The 26,919-nt window shown below is 38.0% G+C and overlaps 1 protein-coding gene across 1 annotated transcript in view; it reads left to right on the top strand.

Annotated features, from left to right (window-relative positions):
• LOC576169 overlaps positions 1 to 26,919 on the top strand; it is a 193,001-nt gene that overhangs the window by 26,411 nt on the left and 139,671 nt on the right. Inside the window, exons 12-52 of the mRNA XM_030984926.1 lie at positions 768 to 920; positions 1,138 to 1,290; positions 1,580 to 1,732; positions 1,995 to 2,147; positions 2,378 to 2,530; positions 4,370 to 4,528; positions 4,963 to 5,115; positions 5,588 to 5,740; positions 5,963 to 6,115; positions 6,383 to 6,535; positions 6,782 to 6,934; positions 7,186 to 7,338; positions 7,554 to 7,706; positions 7,984 to 8,136; positions 8,399 to 8,551; positions 8,778 to 8,930; positions 9,221 to 9,373; positions 10,043 to 10,189; positions 10,570 to 10,722; positions 11,349 to 11,489; positions 12,026 to 12,157; positions 12,349 to 12,465; positions 12,674 to 12,805; positions 13,350 to 13,466; positions 13,881 to 14,003; positions 15,385 to 15,504; positions 16,036 to 16,146; positions 16,571 to 16,690; positions 17,551 to 17,784; positions 19,251 to 19,367; positions 19,682 to 19,915; positions 20,228 to 20,461; positions 20,888 to 21,124; positions 21,511 to 21,750; positions 22,121 to 22,240; positions 22,623 to 22,859; positions 23,233 to 23,469; positions 23,826 to 23,951; positions 25,252 to 25,371; positions 25,887 to 26,006; positions 26,590 to 26,709. Coding sequence (XP_030840786.1) covers positions 768 to 920; positions 1,138 to 1,290; positions 1,580 to 1,732; positions 1,995 to 2,147; positions 2,378 to 2,530; positions 4,370 to 4,528; positions 4,963 to 5,115; positions 5,588 to 5,740; positions 5,963 to 6,115; positions 6,383 to 6,535; positions 6,782 to 6,934; positions 7,186 to 7,338; positions 7,554 to 7,706; positions 7,984 to 8,136; positions 8,399 to 8,551; positions 8,778 to 8,930; positions 9,221 to 9,373; positions 10,043 to 10,189; positions 10,570 to 10,722; positions 11,349 to 11,489; positions 12,026 to 12,157; positions 12,349 to 12,465; positions 12,674 to 12,805; positions 13,350 to 13,466; positions 13,881 to 14,003; positions 15,385 to 15,504; positions 16,036 to 16,146; positions 16,571 to 16,690; positions 17,551 to 17,784; positions 19,251 to 19,367; positions 19,682 to 19,915; positions 20,228 to 20,461; positions 20,888 to 21,124; positions 21,511 to 21,750; positions 22,121 to 22,240; positions 22,623 to 22,859; positions 23,233 to 23,469; positions 23,826 to 23,951; positions 25,252 to 25,371; positions 25,887 to 26,006; positions 26,590 to 26,709 — 6,396 coding nt within the window. The remainder of the gene's footprint in view (positions 1 to 767; positions 921 to 1,137; positions 1,291 to 1,579; positions 1,733 to 1,994; positions 2,148 to 2,377; positions 2,531 to 4,369; positions 4,529 to 4,962; positions 5,116 to 5,587; positions 5,741 to 5,962; positions 6,116 to 6,382; positions 6,536 to 6,781; positions 6,935 to 7,185; positions 7,339 to 7,553; positions 7,707 to 7,983; positions 8,137 to 8,398; positions 8,552 to 8,777; positions 8,931 to 9,220; positions 9,374 to 10,042; positions 10,190 to 10,569; positions 10,723 to 11,348; positions 11,490 to 12,025; positions 12,158 to 12,348; positions 12,466 to 12,673; positions 12,806 to 13,349; positions 13,467 to 13,880; positions 14,004 to 15,384; positions 15,505 to 16,035; positions 16,147 to 16,570; positions 16,691 to 17,550; positions 17,785 to 19,250; positions 19,368 to 19,681; positions 19,916 to 20,227; positions 20,462 to 20,887; positions 21,125 to 21,510; positions 21,751 to 22,120; positions 22,241 to 22,622; positions 22,860 to 23,232; positions 23,470 to 23,825; positions 23,952 to 25,251; positions 25,372 to 25,886; positions 26,007 to 26,589; positions 26,710 to 26,919) is intronic.

Genomic DNA, 26,919 nt, shown 5'->3' with positions numbered 1-26,919 from the left:
AGGTCAAGGGTCACAGAGGTCAACTTATGAAATTCCATACATTGAGATTGTTATCATGATATCTCAAGAACCACTGGAGATTTAAACTTCAAACTTAGTGATAGTGTGTATCACTATAGGAAAACAATCTGATTACATTTTGGAGCACGTAGGTCAAAGGTCAAGGGTCACAGAGGTCAACTTATGAAATTCCATACATTGAGATTGTTATCATAATATCTCAAGAACCACTGGAGATTTAAACTTCAAACTTAAGGATAGTATGTATCACCATAGGAAGACGATCTGATTAGATTTTGGAGTACGTAGGTCAAAGGTCACAGGTCACAGAGGTCAACTTATGAAATTCCTTGTATTGAGTTTGTTAGCGCGATATCTCAAGAACCATTTGAGATTTAAACTTCAAACTTAAGGATAGTATGTATCACCATAGGAAGACAATCTGATTAGATTTTGGAGCACGTAGGTCAAAGGTCAAGGGTCACAGAGGTCAACTTATGAAATTCCATTCATTGAGATTGTTATCATGATATCTCAAGAACCACTGGAGATTTAAACTCCAAACTTGTTTAAATTGCTCTATGGCGGAGGCATCATTTTCGACTGCGCGCAGTCAAAATTCCATCTAGTTTTATAATGTAATACAGTCATGTGCTGGTTTAAATCGTGTAATCCCATCTAAAGGACTCTTTTGAAAATGACTTTCAGATCACCTTTATCAACATATCTTATAACTCTTTGGGTTTCTTTTATCTGTTTGTGTTTAGCCACTGGCCCTTGTATCTCATCTCCGTGTCAGAATGGTGGCATGTGTTTTATGAGTGGTGATGATACTGATTACACCTGCGCATGTCCAACAGGATTTTCTGGAATGAACTGTGACTTGTCAGCGCTTACTGCAGTGACTGCTGCTCCTACCGGTAAGAAGATATGATTAAGGCTGTATACATAAAAGGGAGAGAGAGAGAGAGGAAGATTTATTTTCATTCATGAACCGAGTTTAACTTTGCCCCCCCCCCCCAGTGGTGATGAAGATTTTTTTATAAAGTCATGTGCTATCTTTTGAAAATGACTTTAAGATCACCTTTATCAACTAACTTATAACTATTTTGGTTTCTTTCGTCTTTTTGTGTTTAGCCACTGGCCCTTGTATCCCAACTCCATGTCAGAATGGTGGCCTCTGTTTTATGAGTGGTGATGATACTGATTACACCTGCGTATGTCTAACAGGATTTTCTGGAATGAACTGTGAATTGTCAGCGCTTACGGCAGTGACTGCTGCTCCTACCGGTAAGAAGATATGATTTAGTCTGTTTATATAACAAAGAGAGATCTCGAGAGAGAGCTCAGGAGAAAGAGAGAGATAGATCGTAGAGAGAGAGAGAGAAGAGAGGGGGGGGGGGGAGGCGGGGAGTCCGAGTTTTACTTTCCCCCCCCCCCCCCCCCCCCAGTGGTGATGAAGATGTTTTTTATAATGTCCATCCTGTGATCCCATCCGAAATACTCTTTTGAAAATGACTTTCAGATCACCTTTATCAACATATCTGTCTTTTGGTTTCTTTTATCTATTTTTGTTTAGCCACTGGCCCTTGTATCTCATCTCCATGTCAGAATGGTGGCCTGTGTTTTATGAGTGGTGATGATACAGATTACACCTGTGCCTGTCCAACAGGATTTTTTGGAATGAACTGTGAATTGTCAGCGCTTACTGCAGTGACTGCTGCTCCTACCGGTAAGAATCGATAGAAAGCTCGAGAGAAAGAGAGAGATAGAGAGATAGAGAGAGAGGGGGGATTTATTTGCATTCATGCACTAACTTTAACTTGCCCCACCCCGGTGGTGATGAAGATGTTTTTTTTTATAATGTAATACAGTCATGTGCTGGGTTCAATCGTGTGATCCCATCTAAAGGACTCTTTTGAAAATGACTTTCAGATCACCTTTATCAACATATCTTATAACTCTTTTGGTTTCTTTTATCTGTTTGTGTTTAGCCACTGGCCCTTGTATCTCATCTCCGTGTCAGAATGGTGGCATGTGTTTTATGAGTGGTGATGATACTGATTACACCTGCGCATGTCCAACAGGATTTTCTGGAATGAACTGTGACTTGTCAGCGCTTACTGCAGTGACTGCTGCTCCTACAGGTAAGAAGATATGATTAAGGCTGTATACATAAGAGAGAGAGAGAGAGAGAGAGAGAGAGGAAGATTTATTTGCATTCATGAACCGAGTTTAACTTTGCCCCCCCCCCCCCCCCAGTGGTGATGAAGATTTTTTTTATAAAGTCATGTGCCATCTTTTGAAAATGACTTTAAGATCACCTTTATCAACTAACTTATAACTATTTTGGTTTCTTTTCTCTATTTGTGTTTAGCCACTGGCCCTTGTATCTCATCTCCATGTCAGAATGGTGGCCTGTGTTTTATGAGTGGTGATGATACAGATTACACCTGTGCCTGTCCAACAGGATTTTTTGGAATGAACTGTGAATTGTCAGCGCTTACTGCAGTGACTGCTGCTCCTACCGGTAAGAAAAGATGATTTAATTTTGTATAATAACAAAGAGAGAGAGAGCGAGAGAGAGAGGGGGGGGGGTATGTTCATTGATGCACCAAGGTTATCTTTGCCTCCCCAACAGTGGTGGTGAAGATATTTTTATAATGTAATTCTCTTAGAGAAAGAGTATAGGGGTAGCGAGTACTAAATTTGTAAAGATCATTTTGCCCCCCGAAACTTAAATATCACGCCGACCAATATTTCGCTCAGTGTGGGGGAGGGGGGAGGGGGGGGGTAAAAAGAGGGGGGGGGGGAGGGTAGAAAGCACTACCAACAAAAAAAATCATTTTGTCCCCGAAATTAAAAAATAAAATAAAATACTACCTCCACTATTTTGAATGCCATTTCTAAAAATCTTTCCTATATGACTAATTGAATAGATGCAGATATACAAAACACAATATAATTGTTTTCCTCTACAAGCTTTTCCTAGAATTATCTAAGTTATGTATTAAATACCGGCTAACCAGGCAGCTAGAGGTCTTAACTTCTTAGCATGGGACGTAGGGTTATGATTGGGTCTCTTCAACGATTACAGGATTTCAATGGTATGTGATAAGTTTGATTGAGATCAAACTTCTCATTTGTAATTTTAATTAAACTTTTGGAATTCTATTAAATTGTATTGCTCATTTTATGTATAAAGATAGTTGATGCTGCAAAATGAGACATGATTCATCATTACTTGTTTTATATAATTTACCCACCACACGCTTTGGTAGGACCACTTTTCTCCTTTCCCCTGTGAGCACGTACAATGCAACAACATACAATTTATTTCCTTTTATTCATGTCTTCTCACTCTCTTATTCCAAAGTTTCAATTAATATTTTGTTTTATCATAAAAATAATAGTAAATAACTTTGCAAAAGTACGAAGACTAATATTGTCATACAAAAAAACAAAGACAAAACCCAACAGTTAGTACATGCTTTTGTTACTTCGCACCTTGATAATTGCAATTCATTACTCTTTCGACTACCCGCCAACCAATTAACCGATTGCAAAAAGTTCAGAATGCTGCTGCTCGCCTTGTAACTAACACCAGAATATCATCACATATCACTCCTATCTTGAAATCTCTGCACTGGTTCCCTGTTCAACAGCGTGTTATCTATAAAATTCTACTCTTAACCTATCGTGCACTAAATGATCTAGCTCCAGAATATATTTCATCCCTTCTATCACCCCACTCTGCAGGTCGTTCTGGTTTACGTTCATCACATAATATTAGACTTAAAGAAATACGTACCAAAAGAAATTGGGGGGATAGAGCATTTGCATCAGCAGCTCCTTCTTTGTGGAATAAGTTACCTTTCTCTATTCAGACGGCCAACACTCTCTCTACTTTCAAAAATGGGCTTAAAACTCACCTGATGCTCAATGCATATTGTTAAATTTCAATGTTCTTTTTATACAATGCATACAAAACAAACAATCGCACTGTGCCACATTGTATGTACCTTGGCACCATGAAGTTGTATGATCTAATGCAAGTTAACATTTAATATTTTTTAAAATCTTAATTATGTTGAATATTAATTTAAATTATTTGTATGCGCCTTGAGCATCTCTAGAGATGGATATGTTGCGCTTTATAAATATTGTTATTATTATTAACAAAATATAAAAAAAAAACTAACGATGAAACAATTGGGCTCAGCAAATTGGAGATTCTTATGACCATGGTGACCGATCTGAACCGTGGGTCATTTGTATCCTTATGGAAGCTAGTTCTCCCTCTAAGCTGCTTCAGCCATTTTTACCTTGACTAAATAATCCTTTTCTCTGCCTTCCTTTGTAAATCTAGCACTGACTAACCCATGCCTGTCGGAACCATGTCAAAATGACGGACAATGTTTCTCTAAGTCGGACCACACAACTTATACATGTATTTGTCCGGAAAACTTATTTGGTATAAATTGTGAAGGATTTGCGTCGGTACAGCAAACAACGGTTGCTCCAGCACGTAAGTCAAAAGGGATAAAGGTATACTGGTGTATATATTCCAAGCGATGTACCACCCCCGCCCCCAGACTATATACTCCTATATTTTACCAATGCAAAATGGTAGGACATAGTGATATGTCGCCATTGGTGTTTTTTATACTTGTATCCTATAAATCTTCCTATCAAGTATTTTTCTTTTTCAAATTTCTTCGAGCACGATCTCAAAGACTTTCGAGAAATCAACTCAAGGGCAGTTCTAATCCCTATTTTAATCCCTATAAGAGATCAACTGGATTGCGTTATTTGTCCATTGTAATGTCCACACTTCAAAAGGTGTTTACTACAATTTTCTGAGGTTGATTTCTTGGCAGTATTTGTGATGAAGGTTTTGATGAAATAGCTGAAAAATTCATCCTCATCTTAACAGTCCTTTCCATCTTTCTTTGTATTTAGCCATGGGATCTTGTACCTCGCTTCCTTGTCAGAATGGTGGCCTGTGTTTTATGAGTGGTGATGATACTGATTACACCTGCGCATGTCCAACGGGATATTTTGGAATGAACTGTGAATTGTCAGCGCTTACTGCAGTGACTGCTGCTCCTACCGGTAAGAATCGAGAGAAAGCTCGAGAGAAAGAGAGAGATAGGGAGATAGAGAGAGGGGATTTATTTGCATTTATACATCGAGTTTAACTTGCCCCCCTCCCTCCTGGTGGTGATGAAGATGTTTTTTATAATGTAATACAGTCATGTGCTAAATATGATTTAGTCTCTATACATAACAAGAGAGAGAGAGAGAGAGATAGAGAGAGATAGAGATAGAGAGAGAAAAAAATCTAGAGAGAGAGAGAGAGAGAGGGGGGGGGGGGGGGGGGGGGGGGGGGGGGGGGGGGGGGGGGGGGGGGGGAGTTATTTGCATTCATGCACCGGGTTTACATTTGCCCCCCCCCCCCCAGTGGTGATGACGATGTTTTTGTAATGTAATACAGTCCTGTGCTATCTTTTGAAAATGACTTTAAGATCACCTTTATCAACATATCTCATAACTCTTTTGGTTTCTTTTATCTGTTTGTGTTTAGCCACTGGCCCTTGTATCTCATCTCCATGTCAGAATGGTGGCCTCTGTTTTATGAGTGGTGATGATACCGATTACAACTGCGCCTGTCCACCAGGATTTTCTGGAATGAACTGTGAATTGTCAGCGCTTACTGCAGTGACTGTTGCTCCTACCGGTAATTTGATTAAGGCTGTATACATAAAAGAGAGAGAGAGAGAGAGAGAGAGAGGAAGATTTATTTGCATTCATGAACCGAGTTTAACTTTGCCCCCCCCCCCCCCAGTGGTGATGAAGATTTTTTTATAAAGTCATGTGCCATCTTTTGAAAATGACTTTAAGATCACCTTTATGAACTAACTTATAACTCTTTTGGTTTCTTTCGTCTTTTTGTGTTTAGCCACTGGCCCTTGTATCCCAACTCCATGTCAGAATGGTGGCCTCTGTTTTATGAGTGGTGATGATACTGATTACACCTGCGTATGTCTAACAGGATTTTCTGGAATGAACTGTGAATTGTCAGCGCTTACGGCAGTGACTGCTGCTCCTACCGGTAAGAAGATATGATTTAGTCTGTTTATATAACAAAGAGAGATCTCCAGAGAGAGCTCAGGAGAAAGAGAGAGATAGATCGTAGAGAGAGAGAGGGGGGGGGGAGTCCGAGTTTAACTTGCCCCCCCCCCCAGTGGTGATGAAGATGTTTTTTCATAATGTCCATCCTGTGATCCCATCCGAAATACTCTTTTGAAAATGACTTTCAGATCACCTTTATCAACATATCTTATAACTCTTTTGGTTTCTTTTATCTATTTTTGTTTAGCCACTGGCCCTTGTATCCCAACTCCATGTCAGAATGGTGGCCTGTGTTTTATGAGTGGTGATGATACAGATTACACCTGTGCCTGTCCAACAGGATTTTTTGGAATGAACTGTGAATTGTCAGCGCTTACGGCAGTGACTGCTGCTCCTACCGGTAAGAAGATACGATTAAGGCTGTATACATAAAAGAGAGAGAGAGAGAGAGAGAGAGAGAGAGAGAGAGGAGGATTTATTTTCATTCATTCACCGAGTTTAACTTTGCCCCCCCACCCCCCCCCCCCTAAGTGGTGATGAAGATGTTCTTATAACGTCGTGTGCCATCTTTTGAAAATGACTTTAAGATCACCTTTATCAACGTATCTTATAACTCTTTTGGTTTCTTTCATTTTTTTGTGTTTAGCCACTGGCCCTTGTATCCCAACTCCATGTCAGAATGGTGGCCTCTGTTTTATGAGTGGTGATGATACTGATTACACCTGCGTATGTCTAACAGGATTTTCTGGAATGAATTGTGAATTGTCAGCGCTTACGGCAGTGACTGCTGCTCCTACCGGTAAGAATCGAGAGAAAGCTCGAGAGAAAGAGAGAGATAGAGGGAGGGGGATTTATTTGCATTCATGCACTGAGTTTAACTCCCCCCCCCCCCCCGGTGGTAATGAAGATGTTTTTTATAATGTAATACAGTCATGTGCTGGGTTCAATCGTGTGATCCCATCTAAAGGACTCTTTTGAAAATGACTTTCAGATCACCTTTATCAACATATCTTATAACTCTTTTTGTTTCTTTTATCTTTTTGTGTTTAGCCACTGGCCCTTGTATCTCATCTCCGTGTCAGAATGGTGGCATGTGTTTTATGAGTGGTGATGATACTGATTACACCTGCGCATGTCCAACAGGATTTTCTGGAATGCACTGTGACTTGTCAGCGCTTACTGCTGTGACTGCTGCTCCTACCGGTAAGAAGATATTATTAAGGCTGTATACATAAAAGAGAGAGAGAGAAAGAGGAAGATTTATTTGCATTCATGAACCGAGTTTAACTTTGCCCCCCCCCCCCCCCCAGTGGTGATGAAGATTTTTTTATAAAGTCATGTGCCATCTTTTGAAAATGACTTTAAGATCACCTTTATGAATATAACTCTTTTGGTTTCTTTCGTCTTTTTGTGTTTAGCCACTGGCCCTTGTATCCCAACTCCATGTCAAAATGGTGGCCTCTGTTTTATGAGTGGTGATGATACTGATTACACCTGCGTATGTCTAACAGGATTTTCTGGAATGAACTGTGAATTGTCAGCGCTTACGGCAGTGACTGCTGCTCCTACCGGTAAGAAGATATGATTTAGTCTGTTTATATAACAAAGAGAGATCTCCAGAGAGAGCTCAGGAGAAAGAGAGAGATAGATCGTAGAGAGAGAGAGAGAGAGGGGGGGGGGGGGGGAGTCCGAGTTTAACTTGCTCCCCCCCCCCCCCAGTGGTGATGAAGATGTTTTTTCATAATGTCCATCCTGTGATCCCATCCGAAATACTCTTTTGAAAATGACTTTCAGATCACCTTTATCAACATATCTGTCTTTTGGTTTCTTTTATCTATTTTTGTTTAGCCACTGGCCCTTGTATCTCATCTCCATGTCAGAATGGTGGCCTGTGTTTTATGAGTGGTGATGATACAGATTACACCTGTGCCTGTCCAACAGGATTTTTTGGAATGAACTGTGAATTGTCAGCGCTTACTGCAGTGACTGCTGCTCCTACCGGTAAGAATCGAGAGAAAGCTCGAGAGAAAGAGAGAGATAGAGAGATAGAGAGAGGGGGGATTTATTTGCATTCATGCACTGAGTTTAACTCCCCCCCCCCCCCCCGGTGGTGATGAAGATGTTTTTTTATAATATAATACAGTCATGTGCTGGGTTCAATCGTGTGATCCCATCTAAAGGACTCTTTTGAAAATGACTTTCAGATCACCTTTATCAACATATCTTATAACTCTTTTGGTTTCTTTTATCTTTCTGTGTTTAGCCACTGGTCCTTGTATCTCATCTCCATGTCAGAATGGTGGCCTGTGTTTTATGAGTGGTGACGATACTGCTTACACCTGCGCATGTCCAACAGGATTTTTTGGAATGAACTGTGAATTGTCAGCGTTTACTGCAGTGACTGCTGCTCCTACCGGTAAGAAGATACGATTAAGGCTGTATACATAAAGAGAGAGAGAGAGAGAGAGAGAGGAGGATTTTTTTTCATTCATTCACCGAGTTTAACTTTGCCCCCCCCCCCCCTAAGTGGTGATGAAGATGTTTTTATAAAGTCGTGTGCCATCTTTTGAAAATGACTTTAAGATCACCTTTATCAACGTATCTTATAACTCTTTTGGTTTCTTTCATTTTTTTGTGTTTAGCCACTGGCCCTTGTATCCCAACTCCATGTCAGAATGGTGGCCTCTGTTTTATGAGTGGTGATGATACTGATTACACCTGCGTATGTCTAACAGGATTTTTTGGAATGAACTGTGAATTGTCGGCGCTTACTGCAGTGACTGCTGCTCCTACCGGTAAGAAAATATGATTTAGTCTGATTATAACAAAGAGAGATCTCGGGAGAGAGCTCAGGAGAAAGAGAGAGATAGATCGTAGAGAGAGAGAGAGAGGGGGGGGGGGGGGGGGGGGGGAGTCCGAGTTTAACTTGCCCCCCCCCCCCCAGTGGTGATGAAGATGTTTTTTTATAATGTCCATCCTGTGATCCCATCCGAAATACTCTTTTGAATTTTGAAAATGATTTTAAGATCACCTTTATCAACAAATCTTTTATGTCTTTTGGTTTCTTTTATCTATTTTTGTTTAGCCACTGGCCCTTGTATCTCATCTCCATGTCAGAATGGTGGCCTGTGTTTTATGAGTGGTGATGATACTGATTACGCCTGCGTCTGTCCAACAGGATTTTCTGGAATGAACTGTGAATTGTCAGCGCTTACTGAAGTGACTGCTGCTCCTACCGGTAATAAGAAAAAATGATTTAGTCTGTATACATATAAAAGAGAGATAAAGAGATAGAGAGAGAGAGAGCTGGAGAGAGGGAGTTTGAGATATATATATATATATATATATAGAGAGAGAGAGAGAGAGAGAGAGAGACAGGGGATATTTATTTGCATTCATGCTCCGAGATTAACTTTGCCCCCCCCCCCCCATGTTCAAGTTCAAGTTCAAGTTCAAGTAAGGTTTTATTCATTACTTGTCAACAAGTCCGAAGACTAAAAATGCAAATTTACATCAATATAAAAAGCATTCAAAAACATAAAGATAACATAGCAAATGAGGACAAATATATAACAATGAATACATTTTCAAATCAAAACATTAAAGTAGTAACAAGAAAACAAAACAACGAAAAAAGATTTTTTTTTAAATACAAGATATGAAATATTGCTGGCAAAAATGAATAAATGTTTACATATAAACAAATAAAATGTATAGAGATATGTGAATTCAATTAACTGTAACATTGGAAAAATGGTGATGAAGATGTTTTTTTTTTATAATACAGTCATATGCTAGGATTCATCCTGTGATTCTATCTGAAAGACTCTGTGGAGAATGACTTTCAGATCACCTTTATCAACATATCTTATAACTCTTTTGGTTTCTTTTATCTTTTTGTGTTTAGCCACTGGCCCTTGTATCTCATCTCCGTGTCAGAATGGTGGCATGTGTTTTATGAGTAGTGATGATACCGATTACACCTGCCTTTGTCCAGTTGAATTTTCTGGAATGAACTGTGAATTATCTACATCGACTACTGCTGCTCCTACCGGTAAGAAAATATTTACCATGCCAGTAATGACATAATTTTGTCGTAATCTTAATCTGAGATAAACGGTCAAGGCGTCACAACTGAGTGAATAATAAATTATGGAGTTGCTTTTTGACTCAATGTCTTTTTGAAAGTCATATAGAGATTTTATTTCCCCTTTTAAGCAAGATTGAGGAATTTTTCACGTGTCGTAGAAATTAATATTTTGTTTGTGTCTTCTTGTCACCTATGGCTATGCAACAATATCCCGGTTTCAACTTCAGACAATTCACTTCTCTTTATATATATCTAATTGTGTCTTTAATTACATATTATTCATGATGTTACAAAAATATAATACATTATAACTCTTAATAACCCCCGTTATTTCTTATCAATAGTTATGAATCCATGCATGTCGGAGCCATGTCAAAATGGCGGACAGTGTTTTGCTCAGTCAGACAACACAGCCTATAGATGTATTTGTCCGGGAAACTTTTTTGGTACAAATTGTGAGGCGGTCCTGACGGTACAGCAAACAACGGTTGCCCCTCGTAAGTCAAAACTGCTTGATAGAAAAGAGATTAGGCAAAGCTAAAGCTATTTTAACCAGCGATATAGGGCAGTTAGTTGGTCAAGAGGCGTGTGTGTGTGTGTGTGCGTGTGCGTGCGTGTGGGTGTGTGTATGTGTGTGTGTGTGAGAGAGAGAGGGGGGATGGGGGTGGACGACGGTAAGATGGACCTCGTCAATTTGCATTCATCCATCGAGTAAGACCGGTGCCGCCCCTTTCCCATGGGAAAGGGGCGGCACCGGTCTTACTCGCGGTCGCCGTCGCCAGTGTCATATGCATATGACACTGGCGACGGCGTTTTGAGTATTATACCTCGTCTGCATGCACAAAACTCTAATTTGATTAAATACCACGGTTCGTAGAGCCATGAGCAGAGCCTAATTAGTTCTGTCAGTTTCTGGCAATGTCAGAAGCAGCTACAGAGCTAGCTGCTGTACGTAGTCTATAAAGTGCAGACACTGTCACACTACGACTAACAAGGGTTTGTGCTCGCAAACTATGTCATACCATCTGAAAAAAAAACGATTATGAAAGTGGAACGGACCTTAACTTCATCTTCATAGGAACATCATTTTTATTTGTTTCTATTTTCCTTTTTATTTCTTCAGCCACAGGCTCTTGTACATCGCTCCCATGTCAGAATGGTGGCAGATGTTTTATGAGTGGTGATGATACTGATTACACCTGCGTCTGTCCACCGGGATTTTCTGGAATGAACTGTGAATTAGCGACTACTGATGCTCCTACCGGTAAGAAAATATGTTAATACATGTAGTATTGGTATTAATTCGGTGTTGGCTTTAAGCTTTGATAAATAGACCATTACCTGCAGAATTATATAGGCTTTTAGAATTGAAAATCGAAGAAAGATGTTACTCTTCCCTCTGAGGTGCATGGGTTATCAATTAGAGATTTTAACCAATTTAAGATGACTAATAATCTTGAACTTGAACTTAAACTTGAAATTCCTACAACGTGTAAATTTGTTCTTTATTCATATGGTACTTTGTGTTACCTGCACGAAACAAAAATATATGTGTTACATAAAAATACAAAGGAAATATATCAAAAGTGATGGGAATTTTGAAATAATTATTGATAATTCAGTCATAACTCCGGATTGCGTTAATGTGAAAAATAATATGCAGATGTACATTACCGTGTAAGAACAAAAATCCCGTAAAGCTAGTAAACTCATGGCGTAATACGTGTTTTGTTTAATACATGTGGAATTATGAGGTATAAAAATGTATATAATCTTTTTTTTTCTTCTCTTTCCAAGCAGTTGTTAACCCGTGTATGAGTGAGCCGTGCCAGAACGGAGCTGCATGTTACTCAGCAGCCGATAGTTCCTCATTTACCTGTCTGTGCGTGGCTCACTTTGTAGGTGTGCTCTGTGAAACGGCAACACAAATAGGTATGTCAGAAAGATAATGGTACCTACATTCAGAATACAATAGATAAAACTTTCAAACTATCTTGTGTATTTAAACAAATATTTTGGTAGAAACATAAACAGAGAGAGAGAGAGAGTAAATTTCATGCATTTTTGGTCAAAGATTGATATTTTTTACCTCCTATTTATCGTTTTCCCCCGACTTATCTTAGCTTCACCTTGCGATTCAGCCCCATGTCAAAATGGGGGTGAATGCTTCATGTCTGCAGACGAATCTGGATATTTCTGTGCGTGTCCTATGGGTTACACGGGAGATAATTGCGAAGCAGGTAGGTGTTGAACAAGAACCAAACACGATTATTAAGACATTGATAATATTGCTTTAAAATGATTTAGATTATTAGACATTATAATTCGTGTGGATCTTGTACTTGATATGATACATGACGAATGTTTTTCAGAGGTGTGAAATTATTTTCAAAGCATTCATTCACTATGAAAAAAATAACTTATGTTCTGTTCAAATAATTGTCACAGTAATCGACACGTGTGGCAGCTTGCCATGTGAAAACGGTGGTACATGTTTCGGCTCGTTGGATGGCATCTCATACTTCTGTCAGTGTTCCCAAGACTTCTCTGGATCGAATTGTCAAACCTCTATTCCGATGGGTAAGTCTTCCCTCAAAGTATATAACAAGAACAAATATTTTTAGAAGTATTAAACATAGAATTGAGGGTTAAATACACTGTAACATTAGTAAGAGTCAACATCTCTTGGTTAAATCTATAGAATAAATAAACCTATAAACTCCACACCCCATGCAGATACTGAGGTATTGGACGAAGAGATCGTTGGAATGAAACAAAATAATTGTTTGCACCGGGACTCCATAATTTAGCAATTGGCGCTCATTGCCGCTCAAAATCATAATTTAATGCAATAAAAGGAATTACTTCTGTGGTCTGAATAGTTTTGACAGTCGGATAAAACATAAAAGGAGAGGTGAGATCGAGAATCATAATTATGTATATCCTTCCGACACAGATACGGTCGAATAATACTGAATAGTATTGTTACTGTACCAACTCTCTGCTGTAGGCCTACTCATAAATGTATGTGCCCTTCTTCATTCTTTCGTTTTTACTCTAACTATACTTTCAATCGGCTCTTCCCTTTCGTATAAATATATATACCTTTGATGTTATCTTACAGCATCTGTTTGTGACTCTGCACCATGTGAGAACGGAGGTGCTTGCTTTACGTCTGCTGATGGTAATAGTTACGTGTGTTCATGTCAATCTGGATTCTCTGGAACAAACTGTGAAACAGGTTAGTGAATAGAAACGTAATAGCACCTTAATTTTAATTGACTGTAGCTCTGATGTTCTATTTCTCGATATTCTCAATATTGCAGCGAATTTTCGATCTCCTTTCCATTAAAATGATCATAATAATAAAATTGAAGTAATCACTGAAATTTGTAATACATACAGATTTAAACTGATAAAAGCGATGAAAGAAACATTAGAGAAAGACTGAAAGAGAGAGAGAGAGAGAGAGAGAGAGAGAGAGAGAGAGAGTCAGACAGTCAGAAAGAAAGATGGCTGGGGAAAAGGGTAAATGCTATATTGCGGGTATATTATACTAAAAGTTTTAGTAGCATTATGGTAATATTGACGGAAAATATCCTCCATTTATTCTAAGCTATATAATGTTAATCCATGCGCATTTATGTCATTTCAGTGGATAGCCCATGTGCTAACAATCCATGCTTGAACGAAGGGACCTGTTTCCGAAGCTTTTCAAACACCGACACCTATTTCTGTGTATGCCCGACTGGATTTGGAGGAACCGATTGTGGAGCCAGTATGTATAGCTTTTAATTATATTTATTATCATTATGATGAAAAATTTGACTGCTGATCACAAACTAAGGCCTACCGTAATTGTTTAGTGGTAAAAAGAGGGCAAATTAATGACTGCTATTTTTGTAGGCCTAAATGAAAAATTTTAGTGCTTTATTTTCCTGATCTCTACGAAAAGAAAAGAAGATCAAAGTTAGCCACCGATTTCTCTCAGTGTAAACTATAATTTAAGTAGAGGTATATATTCAGGAGGGGGCACAGGCACCGGATTGTACAAGGGGGCGGGGAGCGGCTATATGGGGAGGGGGGGCGGGATGGTGTGGGCAGTGGCAGATCCGAGGGGGGGGGGGGGAAGGGCCGGGCCCCCTCCCCTGGGGAAAAAACACGTTAATTTAACCTTTTTTTTTGGAGATGGGCCCCCTCCCCTTGCGCTCAAGAGGGGGGGGGATGCAATTTTTCAAATTTTCGAGGCCCCCCCAAAAAAAATTAGTGCTCACAACCTATACCTGTAAACTATAATTTAAGTAGACGTACATATTTGGGAGGGCGCACAGGCACTGGATTGTGCAAGGGGGCGGGGAGGCCCGCAGGCCCCCTCCTCTGGGGGAAAAACCGTTAGTTTTACCTTTTTTTTTTTAGATGCGCCCCCTCCCCTGGCGCTCAGGGGGGGGGGGGGGGGGGGGGGGGGGGGGGGGTGCGATTTTCAAATTTTCGAGGACCCCCCAAAAAATAAGTGCTCCCCCCCCCCCCCCCCCCCCCCCCCCCCTTTATTGTTGAGTGGCCCACTGGAGTTTCTATAATTTCGGCCATACCCGAATATGTAGTATGCAAATTAAAGTGCCGTGTTGTTTATGTACGGTACGTACGTTTAGCACTAGCGCGACAAATTCGATCTGACCGAAACGGGAGCCCGTCATGTAAGTATACCACATTTTCTTGAAGTTATTAGTAAAGGGTATAAACGGCCAGTGTAAAGCATGGCTGACGTGGTGTAATACTGGTTGTGAAACTAGAGGTGATCACATTTTAAGGACAAAACTCGCAACAAAGTTTGATGGTGGACATGCACAGCACTCAAAGTAGGCTAGCGTGGGTGCACTGCAGCAGCGGCGGGGGCGGCAGTGGCGGCAGGTTCATGGTAAGAGTTCCCTGGTTACATCCACATCATCACGTATGCAACGGAGGCGCGGTGTTTGTGTACTGAGCTGTAGTTGTCTGATTTTTACTTCATCCCCGTGTTTCATTGAGCCGTTGAGCGTCATGTCTTTAATTCACTGCGACTTGCAACTTTGGGCTTAATTGAACATGCTCATTCTTTTCTATATAATCTTCTCAAGAATAAAGATGTATTGAACAAGTTTTCTGTTTTTTGTTTCAAACAGTACAACAAGTTGACCCATGTGAGTCCAGTCCCTGTCAAAATGGAGCTACTTGCAGTCTGGATGGTGTACAATACCAGTGTATTTGTGCTCTAGGATTTACAGGCACTAATTGCGAGCTTGGTAAGTACAAGTTTTTCACCATGATTTGTATTATTTTCCCGTTTTTAACATTTTGTCTGAGTTTTCTTTTTATTGCGATATCATTATATAAATGTACCAGTGCATGGCAGTAGATCTTTCATCTAGTCAGTACCTACCTTAAAGGGGGTGAAGCATGGCAAATGTTACTAGTTAATGCCATCTACCACTTCTTTTTGACAACTGCACATAAATAAATGGACTTGATTAACGGTCTGCGCGCGCTAGCTTTAGCGAAGTTCTCCTCACGCTTTGGTTTAGCGTATGTTGCACATGAATACTGTGGTGACGTCGTCTATATTCGTACCTGATTGGCCCCGAGTCAGGTCATGTGAAAGACGCGTTATCCTTATATGTGTCAGGTTTTGTTTTGTTAAAAGGATAATTGGTCTCCTCTTCACATGAGGAATTTTTGATGCTTTCTAAAAGTTTCAAATATAAAATCATATGCTTTATTAAGGGAAAAAAAATCCTTTCAGACATTGAAATCCCACTTTCTGCATCTATTAACAGATATAACTGATTGCTCAGGAGCTCCGTGCCAGAACACTGCTATATGTCTTGATCTACCAATTGGCTTTGTTTGTATCTGTGAATCTCAGTTTTCTGGACAATACTGCCAAGGTATGTCATTACGATCACAAATTGCACAACATATATTGTGTTCGTTTTCTATATAATTGTATTTTCTCATTAATTTTCCTGATTACCCTGGAGCATGATAATTGAACTTTCACTCAAATTTCCACACCCCATGCAGATACTGAGGTATTGGACGAAGAGATCGTTGGAATGAAACAAAATAATTGTTTTCACTCAAATTAATGATATATGAATTTGCTTAAGTCTGAGTATACTACCACATTTATTTTGTCATTTGTTACTTTTGTAAAAATCAATCTTTCAGGATCATTATATGATATACATACATTATGTATATGATGTATATTATTTTACATTATGTATATTTGATTTTGAATTGGTAAATAGTGATATCAGATGAACATTCTATTTAACTGTTCTTTATTTTATGTCTACTTATTGTCAGTTCTAACACCCTGCAATGCAGACCCATGCCTAAATGGAGCCACATGCTTTCAACAGGATAATTCAGGAAATTATCTATGTGTCTGCCCTACCGGAGTAACTGGCACAAACTGTGAATCAAGTAAGTAAATTTTCTTTATAGATTAAACACAAAAGGAAAATATATACATTAACAGAGTCATAATATACTTCTTTCCAATCCGCTCGTATTCTTGTCTTCCTTAAGGGTTAGTAATTTCAAGTATTGTACTTTAACAGTTAACATTTTTATTATACCTCCGCAACGAAGTAGCCAGAGGCATTAGGTTTTCAGGACCGTCTGTCCGTATGTACGTATTGTATGTACATGTACATCTGTACGTCTCGTTCTTGTAATCACCTCATCTCAAGAACCGATTGATGTATCCCCACCAAACACGGGTCATGTATGTATCCTGCAGAGCCAATGGACTGATTAGAATTTAGGGTCACGAGGTCAAAAGTCCCAGGTCATAGGTCACAGGAATCATGTGTGCAAAAATAGCTCCTGAACACACTATCATTAGAACCGATTGACAGATTACCATCAAACTTGAGGCATGTATGTATCTTGCTGAGCCAATGAGCGGATTAGATTTTAGAGTTCTGAGGTCAAATTTTAAAGGGTCATACATGTATATGAAAAATAGCTTGTAATCTCGATATTCTGAGAACCTGTTGATGGATTACAATCAAACTTGAATTTAAAAAAAATTGATTCTGCTGTGGTTTGTAAAATCGCTCTATGACGGAGGCATCATTTTTGACTGCGTGTAGTCAAAGATTCATCTAGTTGTCTCTTTAATTGGTGCCCCATGATTACAAGAAAACACCAATGTACAATTTGGTAAAGTACACATGTAGAAATGCATGGGATAGAATCTTTGCTACACATGACTATTTGTTAGTAAGTAAAATAATGTTCATCAATTCAACTTTCATCTGGTACACTTCATCTTTCAGGTATACCCGCAGCTTGTAGCAGTAACCCTTGCCGTAATGAAGGTGTCTGCTTTGAGTCCCAGAGCAGTGGGTACTTCTGCTCCTGCCCCATGGGCTGGGAAGGGACCAATTGTGAGATGCCCTCTGACCTTTGTGACGAAGCCCCCTGTCAGAACGGCGCAGTCTGTATTAACATGCAGACATCTTACATGTGCCAATGTGCTGCTGGATTCGGAGGGGACAACTGTGAAACTGGTAAGAGACAACAATTCCCTTTTCATAGGCATAGTTGTAACTTTAGATAGCATCGGTAGTAACCTCTAAAATAATATTTGGTTCTAATATAGCGCATATTATACAAATAATGAATGGTTATGAGTTCAATAGTGTGAATATTTTCATGAGTTGAAAGATTAACATTCTATTCAACGAGACGTCAGCCGAGTTGAATAGAATTAATGTTAATCTTTCAACGAATGAAAAAATTCGCACCATTGAACGAATGAAAAACATTCATTATTTGTTTTATACAACATCGAAGAAGATCTAATAGAACGTTAATCAACAAATTATGCTTTACTCCTTATATTAAAGATAAATTCAAGTTGGATTCAAGCCTTCTCGATTACATTCAGATTGCCTTCGCGTCAGATACACGCAGGGATACGCGCGCGCACGGCAGAGAGGTACGCAGTCTGCATATAACCAAAAATGCACGACCGTGCAATATACCATCTATTGAATATCATGTGACCAACAATCCTCCAATCAAATGATAGGGATCCACGTAGGTGTTGTATAATACATTATAACGTCTCTATGCGCTTCCAAAGAGCTTTGGAAATTATTACCCCGGCTTTAGCATGGCTGCAATTACGACGCTCTAGCATTTTAAGAAATTAACTCCTGCCAGGTATTGATTTCCCTCACCTGGGTCGAATGTGGCAAATGTAATATTTACCGTAAACCTAAATTTGCCACTTCTTTGATGAAATATAGTACAAGATGCATAGATTAAATTAGAACAAAGTGTGTTACCATTTTATGATTTATATAAAAATCATCATGTTTGGAGCCAGAAGGGTATTAAGCCTTTGTAAAATAATACGAGTTAACATCCTTCTTGTTCCATACAAATGACAATTGAAGGGAGAGTCCACCCTGAGGATGGGTTTACTCCGCCTTTACTTGGCCACACACATTCTCAGGGTGGACTTCCTCTTCATTGCTACCGGGGCTAGACTCGATAAGCTTCGCTTTTTCTAGCCCCATCTACGTTACTCACCTTTTTATGTTTTAATGATGATGTTTGTTAACTGATGTAGATTTTCATTGTTCTTTTATGCTTATGTCTCTGTTTTTCATTTGCTCTGTGTCAGATGTATAAAATGTATTTTCTTACCTTGTATATTCTTCTGGTTTTTAATGTGGAAAATAAATGAAATGAAATAAATGAAATGAAATGTAAATTTGTTTGGTGTTCTGAAATCAATGTCATAAAAGCATTCACATTCAAAAACGATTTGAATTGGTACTTTTCTTGATGCATGTTTACAATGTGCTTTAAAATTTTAAGAAAAGCTTTTGTGGATAAAAATTGACTACCATTTTGTCAGTAGTTGTATGCATACAAGCTTTTATTATTTGAAATTAAATTGTATACATACATCTTTAACCAAATGCAATTTTATTATTTTATACTTATTTTTTGCTTATTCCAGTCCTTCAAGCCTGTGCTAGCAGCCCATGCCAGAATGATGCTATTTGCTTTGATGGTTTGAACGGTGGATATGTATGTCGGTGTCTTGTTGGATATGAAGGAGCTAACTGTGAGACAGGTAAGTACATTGTCATATCGGTAGGGCAAGAAACAGATCAGTATTTCCAACTTGTGTCAGTTTGAGAGAAGTTCTTTCCAATTTCGAAAGGTTTTGATTAGTTAAAGGCCATCATCACTGAGCTTAGGATAGCTACATGGCCACCAATTTCCTATATAATGTGATAATTCATAAGGTTTAAAAGAGTTGAAATCAGGAATCATGCTCTCTAGTGTAGTTGATATTTTGATATATTCAGTTTCTTAACCTGCTGCATTTTACCCTGTAAATCATGTAGTTCTTACACGCTCATTACAAAGTTTTCCTTGTTACAGAAATCAATGCCTGTAACAGCAGTCCATGTCAGAATGGAGCAATCTGCTTTGAAGGTGCCTATGTGAATGAGTTTGTCTGTATATGTCCCGTTGGATGGGAAGGAACCGTCTGTGATACACCTGTGGACCTCTGTGACCCCTCACAATGCCAGAATGGAGCTACCTGTACCAACATGCAGACATCATACACCTGTGAATGCCCTGCAGGATTTACAGGACAGAATTGCGAAGATGGTAGGTTGAATTGCTGTTTACTCCAAATTGCCACGAAATCATGATCTTAATAAATCACCTTTTGTGACATGATACAGCTATGAACATCATATTTTGCTTGCACATAAATGTAGCAACCTTGAAAGGGTTGACTTTGTGCATGTAGTACACATTTCATGTATTTTTTTATGTGCAATTCTATAATTTCAAGTTCATTGATATACCTCTTTATCTCTACAAGAAGTTGAGAATAAATTATTTCGTGCAAATTAATTTTTTTTTACCATTTTGATTACAAAATGATAATTCTGCTGTATCTCTATTTAACTGTAGTGGAATCACCATGCAATGCTGAGCCGTGTCAGAATGATGCTGCTTGTTTTGTCAGCGCCGAATCTACATCATACCTGTGTCTCTGCATGCCTGGCTGGGAAGGTGAAGACTGCGATATGGCTATAGATGCTTGTGATCCAAACCCATGTTTCAATGGTGCTACCTGTAACGACCTTCAATCATCCTTTACGTGTACATGCCCTGATGGTTTCGGAGGGGCAAGTTGTGAAACAGGTATGAGCTCTTATGAGTAATAGGTCAAAACTTGATATTCTTGATGTGCTGACAAGTTCATTGTGTGTTGTCATATTTTGTAAAATTGTTGTAGAGGCGTTTATTTTTTTAAAACGTTTATTTCATTGGTTTCTTTTGCTATTTGTTGGACTGGGGGGGGGGGGTAGTCCTTTTTGTATCAATGATCAATGTTATGTATTTAATTTATCCAAACATGGGTAACTGAAGCATCATGTATTTACATTATTACTAAGATAAACAATTTGCTGATCCGAAATATGTTCTTAAAATCTCATTTTAAACAGTAAGTAAGAAAACAAGGATAGATACATCTTTTGCACTGCAATGGTATTTATGCTATAATGAAAGGCAGTGGCATTTTGTAATTAAGGCTTTATTGGACTTTGTCACTCTCTTCCTGCATAGTCCTGGTAGCATGTGCAACCAACCCATGTGAGAACGGTGCAACATGCTTTGAGAGTGGCCAGTCTAGTGGAGGTTTCTTCTGTCTATGTGAAGCCGGATGGGAAGGATCTATGTGTGAAGTAGCCATAGATGCATGTGCGTCTTCCCCATGTATGAATGAAGCTACATGTAATAACCTTCAGACATCATACAACTGCTTGTGTGCTGATGGATTTGAAGGAATGATGTGTGAAACAGGTGAGAGGTCCTTTCCTTAGTTTTCATTTGTGGTATCAGACTTTTGCAATATTTATCTTAAATCTGAATTAACCTTCATGGAGAGTGGAGTGTGACATGCCAGTTGTGATAATATTCATTTTGCTTTAAGAATCTAAATGATTTCATAATATATTTTCCTGGACCATGTCTTGTATATATGACTTATGCATGAATGTCACCTAGGAAAATGAAAAATAAAAACTGAATATGATTGAATTCAACACTTGTAGGGTAAATATGAACTGGTTATCCAGATAGTTATATCCACAGCACACACAATAATGAAAGTAACAATTTTGTATTAATAATACTACCGTATTTAACCAGTGATTTTAAAACTTGATTAATCTTGGCTATCCCTGTAGCAATAAGTGGATGCACGAACAACCCATGTCAGAATGAAGCCACTTGCTTCGTGTCGGGCAGTGGTAGTCAAGCTTACATATGCCTCTGCGAACCAGGATGGGAAGGAGTGGATTGTAGTCAGGCTTCTAACCCATGTCAACCTATAAATCCATGTATGAACGGAGCTACCTGTGTCAACCAACAGACTTCATTCTTCTGTCAGTGTCCAGATGGATTTACTGGATCTATGTGTGAAACAGGTGAGACAAATTATCCTTGGATTTTAATTTGATCATCCTGCAGTATGTGAATATTGGCAATTATTTGATACACCATGTATCATAATTCCATAAGTTCATGACGCAAATTAAATTTCGATAGAGAGTTTCACTATTTAATTTTTGTTCATAACCGTTGATGTCCAACATAACTGAGTTCTTTTCCCTAAATGGGAGCGTACTTGGCTGTGATTTCTTTTAATCTGGGCATTTAATAGTACTTGAAATTATTTATTGATTGTTTCCTGTACTGTTTATCTTGAAAATATTGCTGAAGTGTCAGGTGAGTGTGGAAACATTTATAAATGTTTACTCAATATGTTCTCTTTCTTCTATTTTCTCCCATTTACAGCATTGGAGTCCTGTTCCAGCATGCCGTGTGAGAATGGAGCAGTTTGTTTTGAGGCATCTAACAACAATGGCTTTTTCTGTCAGTGTCCAACTGGATTTACTGGAACTAACTGTGAAAATGGTAAGATGTGATACAAAGATTACAGCTGGATATGTTGTCATTGTGGTCTTTATCCCTTACTCCAATCCACCAACTAATTAATTCATAAAAACAGAATTTTGCCTTATGTTGAGCTCAAAGGCAATTTGGAGAAACTTGTTGAATTTCTTTACCTCCAAGTGCTTGCATAGGCATAGATAGATAGATAAATGGTATTTTATTGCATCTTTCATGAATGGCAGTTTCACAACTGAATTGCACATGAATTACACAAATTGGATATATACATTGTAAAAAACTTTATCATCATTTTATGCTGGCAGTGATCATTTACAAGAAAAAAATATGTAAATGAATAATTCCACTTTGATTTCATCTTGTTTCTCTTCACTTGCTCTTCCAGTCCAAATGGCGTGCGACCTCCAACCCTGTCAGAATGGAGCGGATTGTTTCCAGCAGGAGACAAACGAGTCTGGGTATTACTGCCTCTGTCCTGATGGATTCCAAGGAGATAACTGTGAGGTCGCTCTAACACCATGCAATCCTGATCCTTGTCGTAATGGTGCTGCCTGTGTGGAAGATGGAACACAGTTCATGTGTCTCTGCCGCTTAGGCTTCTCTGGAGATCTCTGTGAAAACGGTAATTTATAATTTTATGTATAATAATGCTTTGATCAAAATATATATGGGCAAGTCCAAGCTATTCCGTCCCGTACATTACCAACCGTGTGTAAGAATTTATTATGTCTGATGATTGGTTTACGTTTATAGCCCTACTAGAGCTTTGGAAGTTGGGTCATGTTCAATACTCCACAATTCTTGGTATTGTATGGAAGAAAAAAATGACCAAGTATCTTAGACTTGCCCATACTTCAAAATTGAATTGTATTTCTCTAGGAAGTGAATATACCTTACACATGTTCTATATAAAATTATTTTAAAAATTTTTTTTAAATATAAAAGTACCAGTAACTTCAGAATTTAAAGATTTATGAATGATCTCTTGATTGTAGTTATTGGAGCCTGCATGAGTGAGCCCTGTCTGAATGGAGCTGTTTGCTTTGAGGATGTCAATGGCGAAAACTTCTTCTGTAGCTGTACAGCTGATTGGCAAGGGCCTACCTGTGCTGAACCTCTGCAGAATAATTGTGATCCTAACCCCTGCATGAATGGAGGAACTTGTACCAGCCATCTGAATACATTCCAGTGTGCTTGTCCAGAGGGATTCGCTGGTGCTCTGTGTCAGCTAGGTAAACACATGCTTTTATTCTTTGTATTGCTTTACTCCTTGGACCTTAGAAATCGAAGTACCAAAGGTAATAAATGCTATTTTAAAGCATTGATTTAGGTAGTATGGATAGCAAGTCAAGAATTCTTAAGCTTTTCTGTTGAATGAAATTGATCATGTTTATATCATAAAAGTAGTGTGCATTGAAATATTCATCTCAAGTAATCGCAAAGAAAGATATTTTATTCTATTAGTGTCTTTTTCCTTTATAACAGAGTAGAATTAGTACACAATTTGAAAGCTTTTTATTAATTTATATTTCAACCCTAATTATCTACCCCTACTTAACATGTACTGATGACTGCTTTTATCTACTAGTTACCACAACTGGATGTACTGTTGACCCGTGCTTGAATGGAGGTATATGCTTTGCAGGCGAAGATGACTTTACAAGCTATTTCTGTCAATGTCAAATAGGTTACACAGGAGATCGTTGCCAAACAGGTATTTGACTTCATATTGTGCCTGAAACCTTTCATTGCTTACCGTCTCGTACACATTCGCTCAAAATTGATTTCCAATGTCAAGCATTAGTAGCAAAGCCTTCAGAATACTAGCTATATAGTTTATAAATCATACAATGTATATCATATTAGTAATAAAACCTTTCATGAGGCAAGATAAAATATTGCCCTTCCTACTACATTAATATTTGAAGTAAACAAGTAATATTTCTGGCTTTGTGAACGCAGTGAAAGTTTTTACATGAAAAATATTGTTTGTTTTTATGTTTTTGATAACTCTGAGCAAACTTTTTGCCATTCATATTATCATTATATGCTTTTTGTTTAAGTGTCATGTATTTTGCTGTGAAGACTCAATGAATTGATGTGATTTTACTAAGATTTGCTGTGGTTGTGCTTTAGCAGTTACCCGTTTCACAAAGGTTTAAAAAAAAAGCATTTCTGTTGACATCCAACTCCATCCTTTATTTGTGTATGATAGATCAACTTCCTTTTCCTGGGGAAGATTCTTTGTCCTTTTAAGTGCCAGAATTTAAAAGTTTCTACACCACACTATTCAACAATTATTTGTCAAATTACTGCTGTCTTAATTTTTATTGTGTACCTCTCTCTACAGTAAACATTTTCTGTCCCTGTCATTTTTTCAAGTCTCCCAGGAACCTATTCTTTACAAGCTCTGCTTTTCTATAGGTTCCTGCACATTTCACAGTTTGTACTTTTGTCTGGGTTTCCTTTAAATGATATTAGTTGTCAAACAAATGTGATGACATGTAACTTTGTAGTCTGATTACCTTATCAATTACTATAATGATTTTTTAATTTAAATTATGAAACAATATGGGTGGTATTCCGGTAGGGCGTACTAAGTTAGCGCGTGCTTAATTAGTCCACACTTTTATGGAGTGCCTGTTGCCAACTCATTTACCCTGTACAGATTATTTTAATCCTTCAATGAAAAGTGTCCAAAAAATAAATTTTGCATTGAAATAGGAAGAAAAAGATAATATGAGTATGAACTGAATTTCAACAAAGTCTTTGATAGATTATCTTTGTCATGAATATTGAAGGAGGAAGATGAAACCTAGTATCCCATAGAAGTGTGAACTTGAATTCTAGTTTAGTCTGGACTTAGTCGCAGCATAATTTATGAGAATACCACCCTATGTCTTTTATGTATATTTTGTTATCTGTATTATTTCTGCATGTGAAATATGAAATCAAACTTAAACTCAAACTCAAACTCAAATTCAAAATCGTTTTATATATACTCTTTCAATCAGAATTTTTCCCATGTGATAGTAGCCCATGCCAGAATGGAGGTACATGCTTTGAACATCTCAGCCTGGACAATTATGTATGTCTATGTGCATCAGGTTATGATGGCAAAAATTGCGAAAATGGTACATTCTTTTTTATCTTATCACCATTACCTTGACTTTGGTGATTGGATATCATATAGCTATCACAATTTTATTTTCTCTCTTATCTTAGCAACATGACCATCTGGTAATTGGCAATCATATACCTGTTTCAATTTATTATTTCTACTGGTGTTTAAATTAATGCTATAGATTTCCTACATGTATGTCAAATCTATACTTAAGATGGTGAAGTGGTTCTAGATTATATGTCTGGTGCTCGATGCCCTAGTTCATTTTTATTTATATTTTCATTCTTGGGAATCATCACAAAACATTGAGAGAATACTTGCTTAACATATTTTTAGATCCAATACTTATGACCTTTTAATATATTGCTATATTCCTTTCCTCCCTTCATTAAACAAATTGCAATTGTAAGGCTAGAAAAATAGGTGCCATTCCTTTCATGCTTTAATACATTTCTCTCCATTATAACTCGGACAATGTTCATGTATGCCCTTGTGTATCATTCACACTCTATTCATCATATGTAGAAGTCTTTCCCTGTGCCAGCAACCCTTGTATGAATGGAGCAAGCTGTTATGAGCACTCAACTGGAAGCAGTTTTGTTTGCCAGTGCCTACCTGGTTTTGAGGGCTTACGCTGTGAAAATGGTACTTCCAATTCCTCATTGGTGATCATACATGTATTCAATCGGTTGTCTAATCTAATATATGATAAAGTAATTAGATAATTAGATAATGTGCATATATATTCATATCAGTTAAAACTCATATATTACATTGAGATCTATAAATAATTTTATTTTGAATTCATCATTGTGCAATTCAAATTAACAGATGCAAGTGAGTTAACAAGTTCAAGCAAATCAGTGATTGATAAAATACCTCTGTGATATTCAGGTGGTTTAAAACATATATTAAACTGCAAGCTAAATGCAAAATAAATGCAAACGGAAGCTATTTCTTTGTTAATGTGTAAGATAAAAGATTGTAAGTAATGTTAATCTATTTTCATAAATTCCAACTTCATAATATCTTATGGATCCAATTAGATTACCTTTTAGTTAATTCCATCATTGGTTTCAGTGCACATGTAGTATTCAATTTACATTGGTATTTAGAAGAGGGACATGCTATGATAAAAGATGTATGTAGAATGGTATTGATGACAACGTTTGTCATATATTGCTGTTTTAGGAAAGATATGAAATATAATTCCGCTGTTTTTAAATAGAAATCCTGCCTTGTGCCAGCAACCCTTGTCAGAATGGAGCCACATGCTTCGAGCATGCCAATGGTGGTACCTATGTTTGCCTGTGTGTAGCAGGATTTGAAGGAATCGATTGTGAAGCTGGTAAGTTTTGTTTATCGACTTTCATATAAAAAAAATGTTTTATGTTGCTTTAATCATTACATTTTAATTTATTTTTTACACTACATGCATACTATTTCAAAGTAGATTAACATTAACCTTACACTCAAAAACGAACTGTGAGTATAAGAAATAGGGACTCTGTCTATAGGGAGTCTCAAAGCTATACATGTTTTTTTGAAATCTATGAAA

Source organism: Strongylocentrotus purpuratus, unplaced genomic scaffold, assembly GCF_000002235.5.
Source record: "Strongylocentrotus purpuratus isolate Spur 01 unplaced genomic scaffold, Spur_5.0 spur5_scaffold_14, whole genome shotgun sequence".
Taxonomy (NCBI): domain Eukaryota; kingdom Metazoa; phylum Echinodermata; class Echinoidea; order Camarodonta; family Strongylocentrotidae; genus Strongylocentrotus; species Strongylocentrotus purpuratus.
Note: the sequence above shows the minus strand (reverse complement) of the source record. Positions and strands in the feature narration are given on the sequence as shown.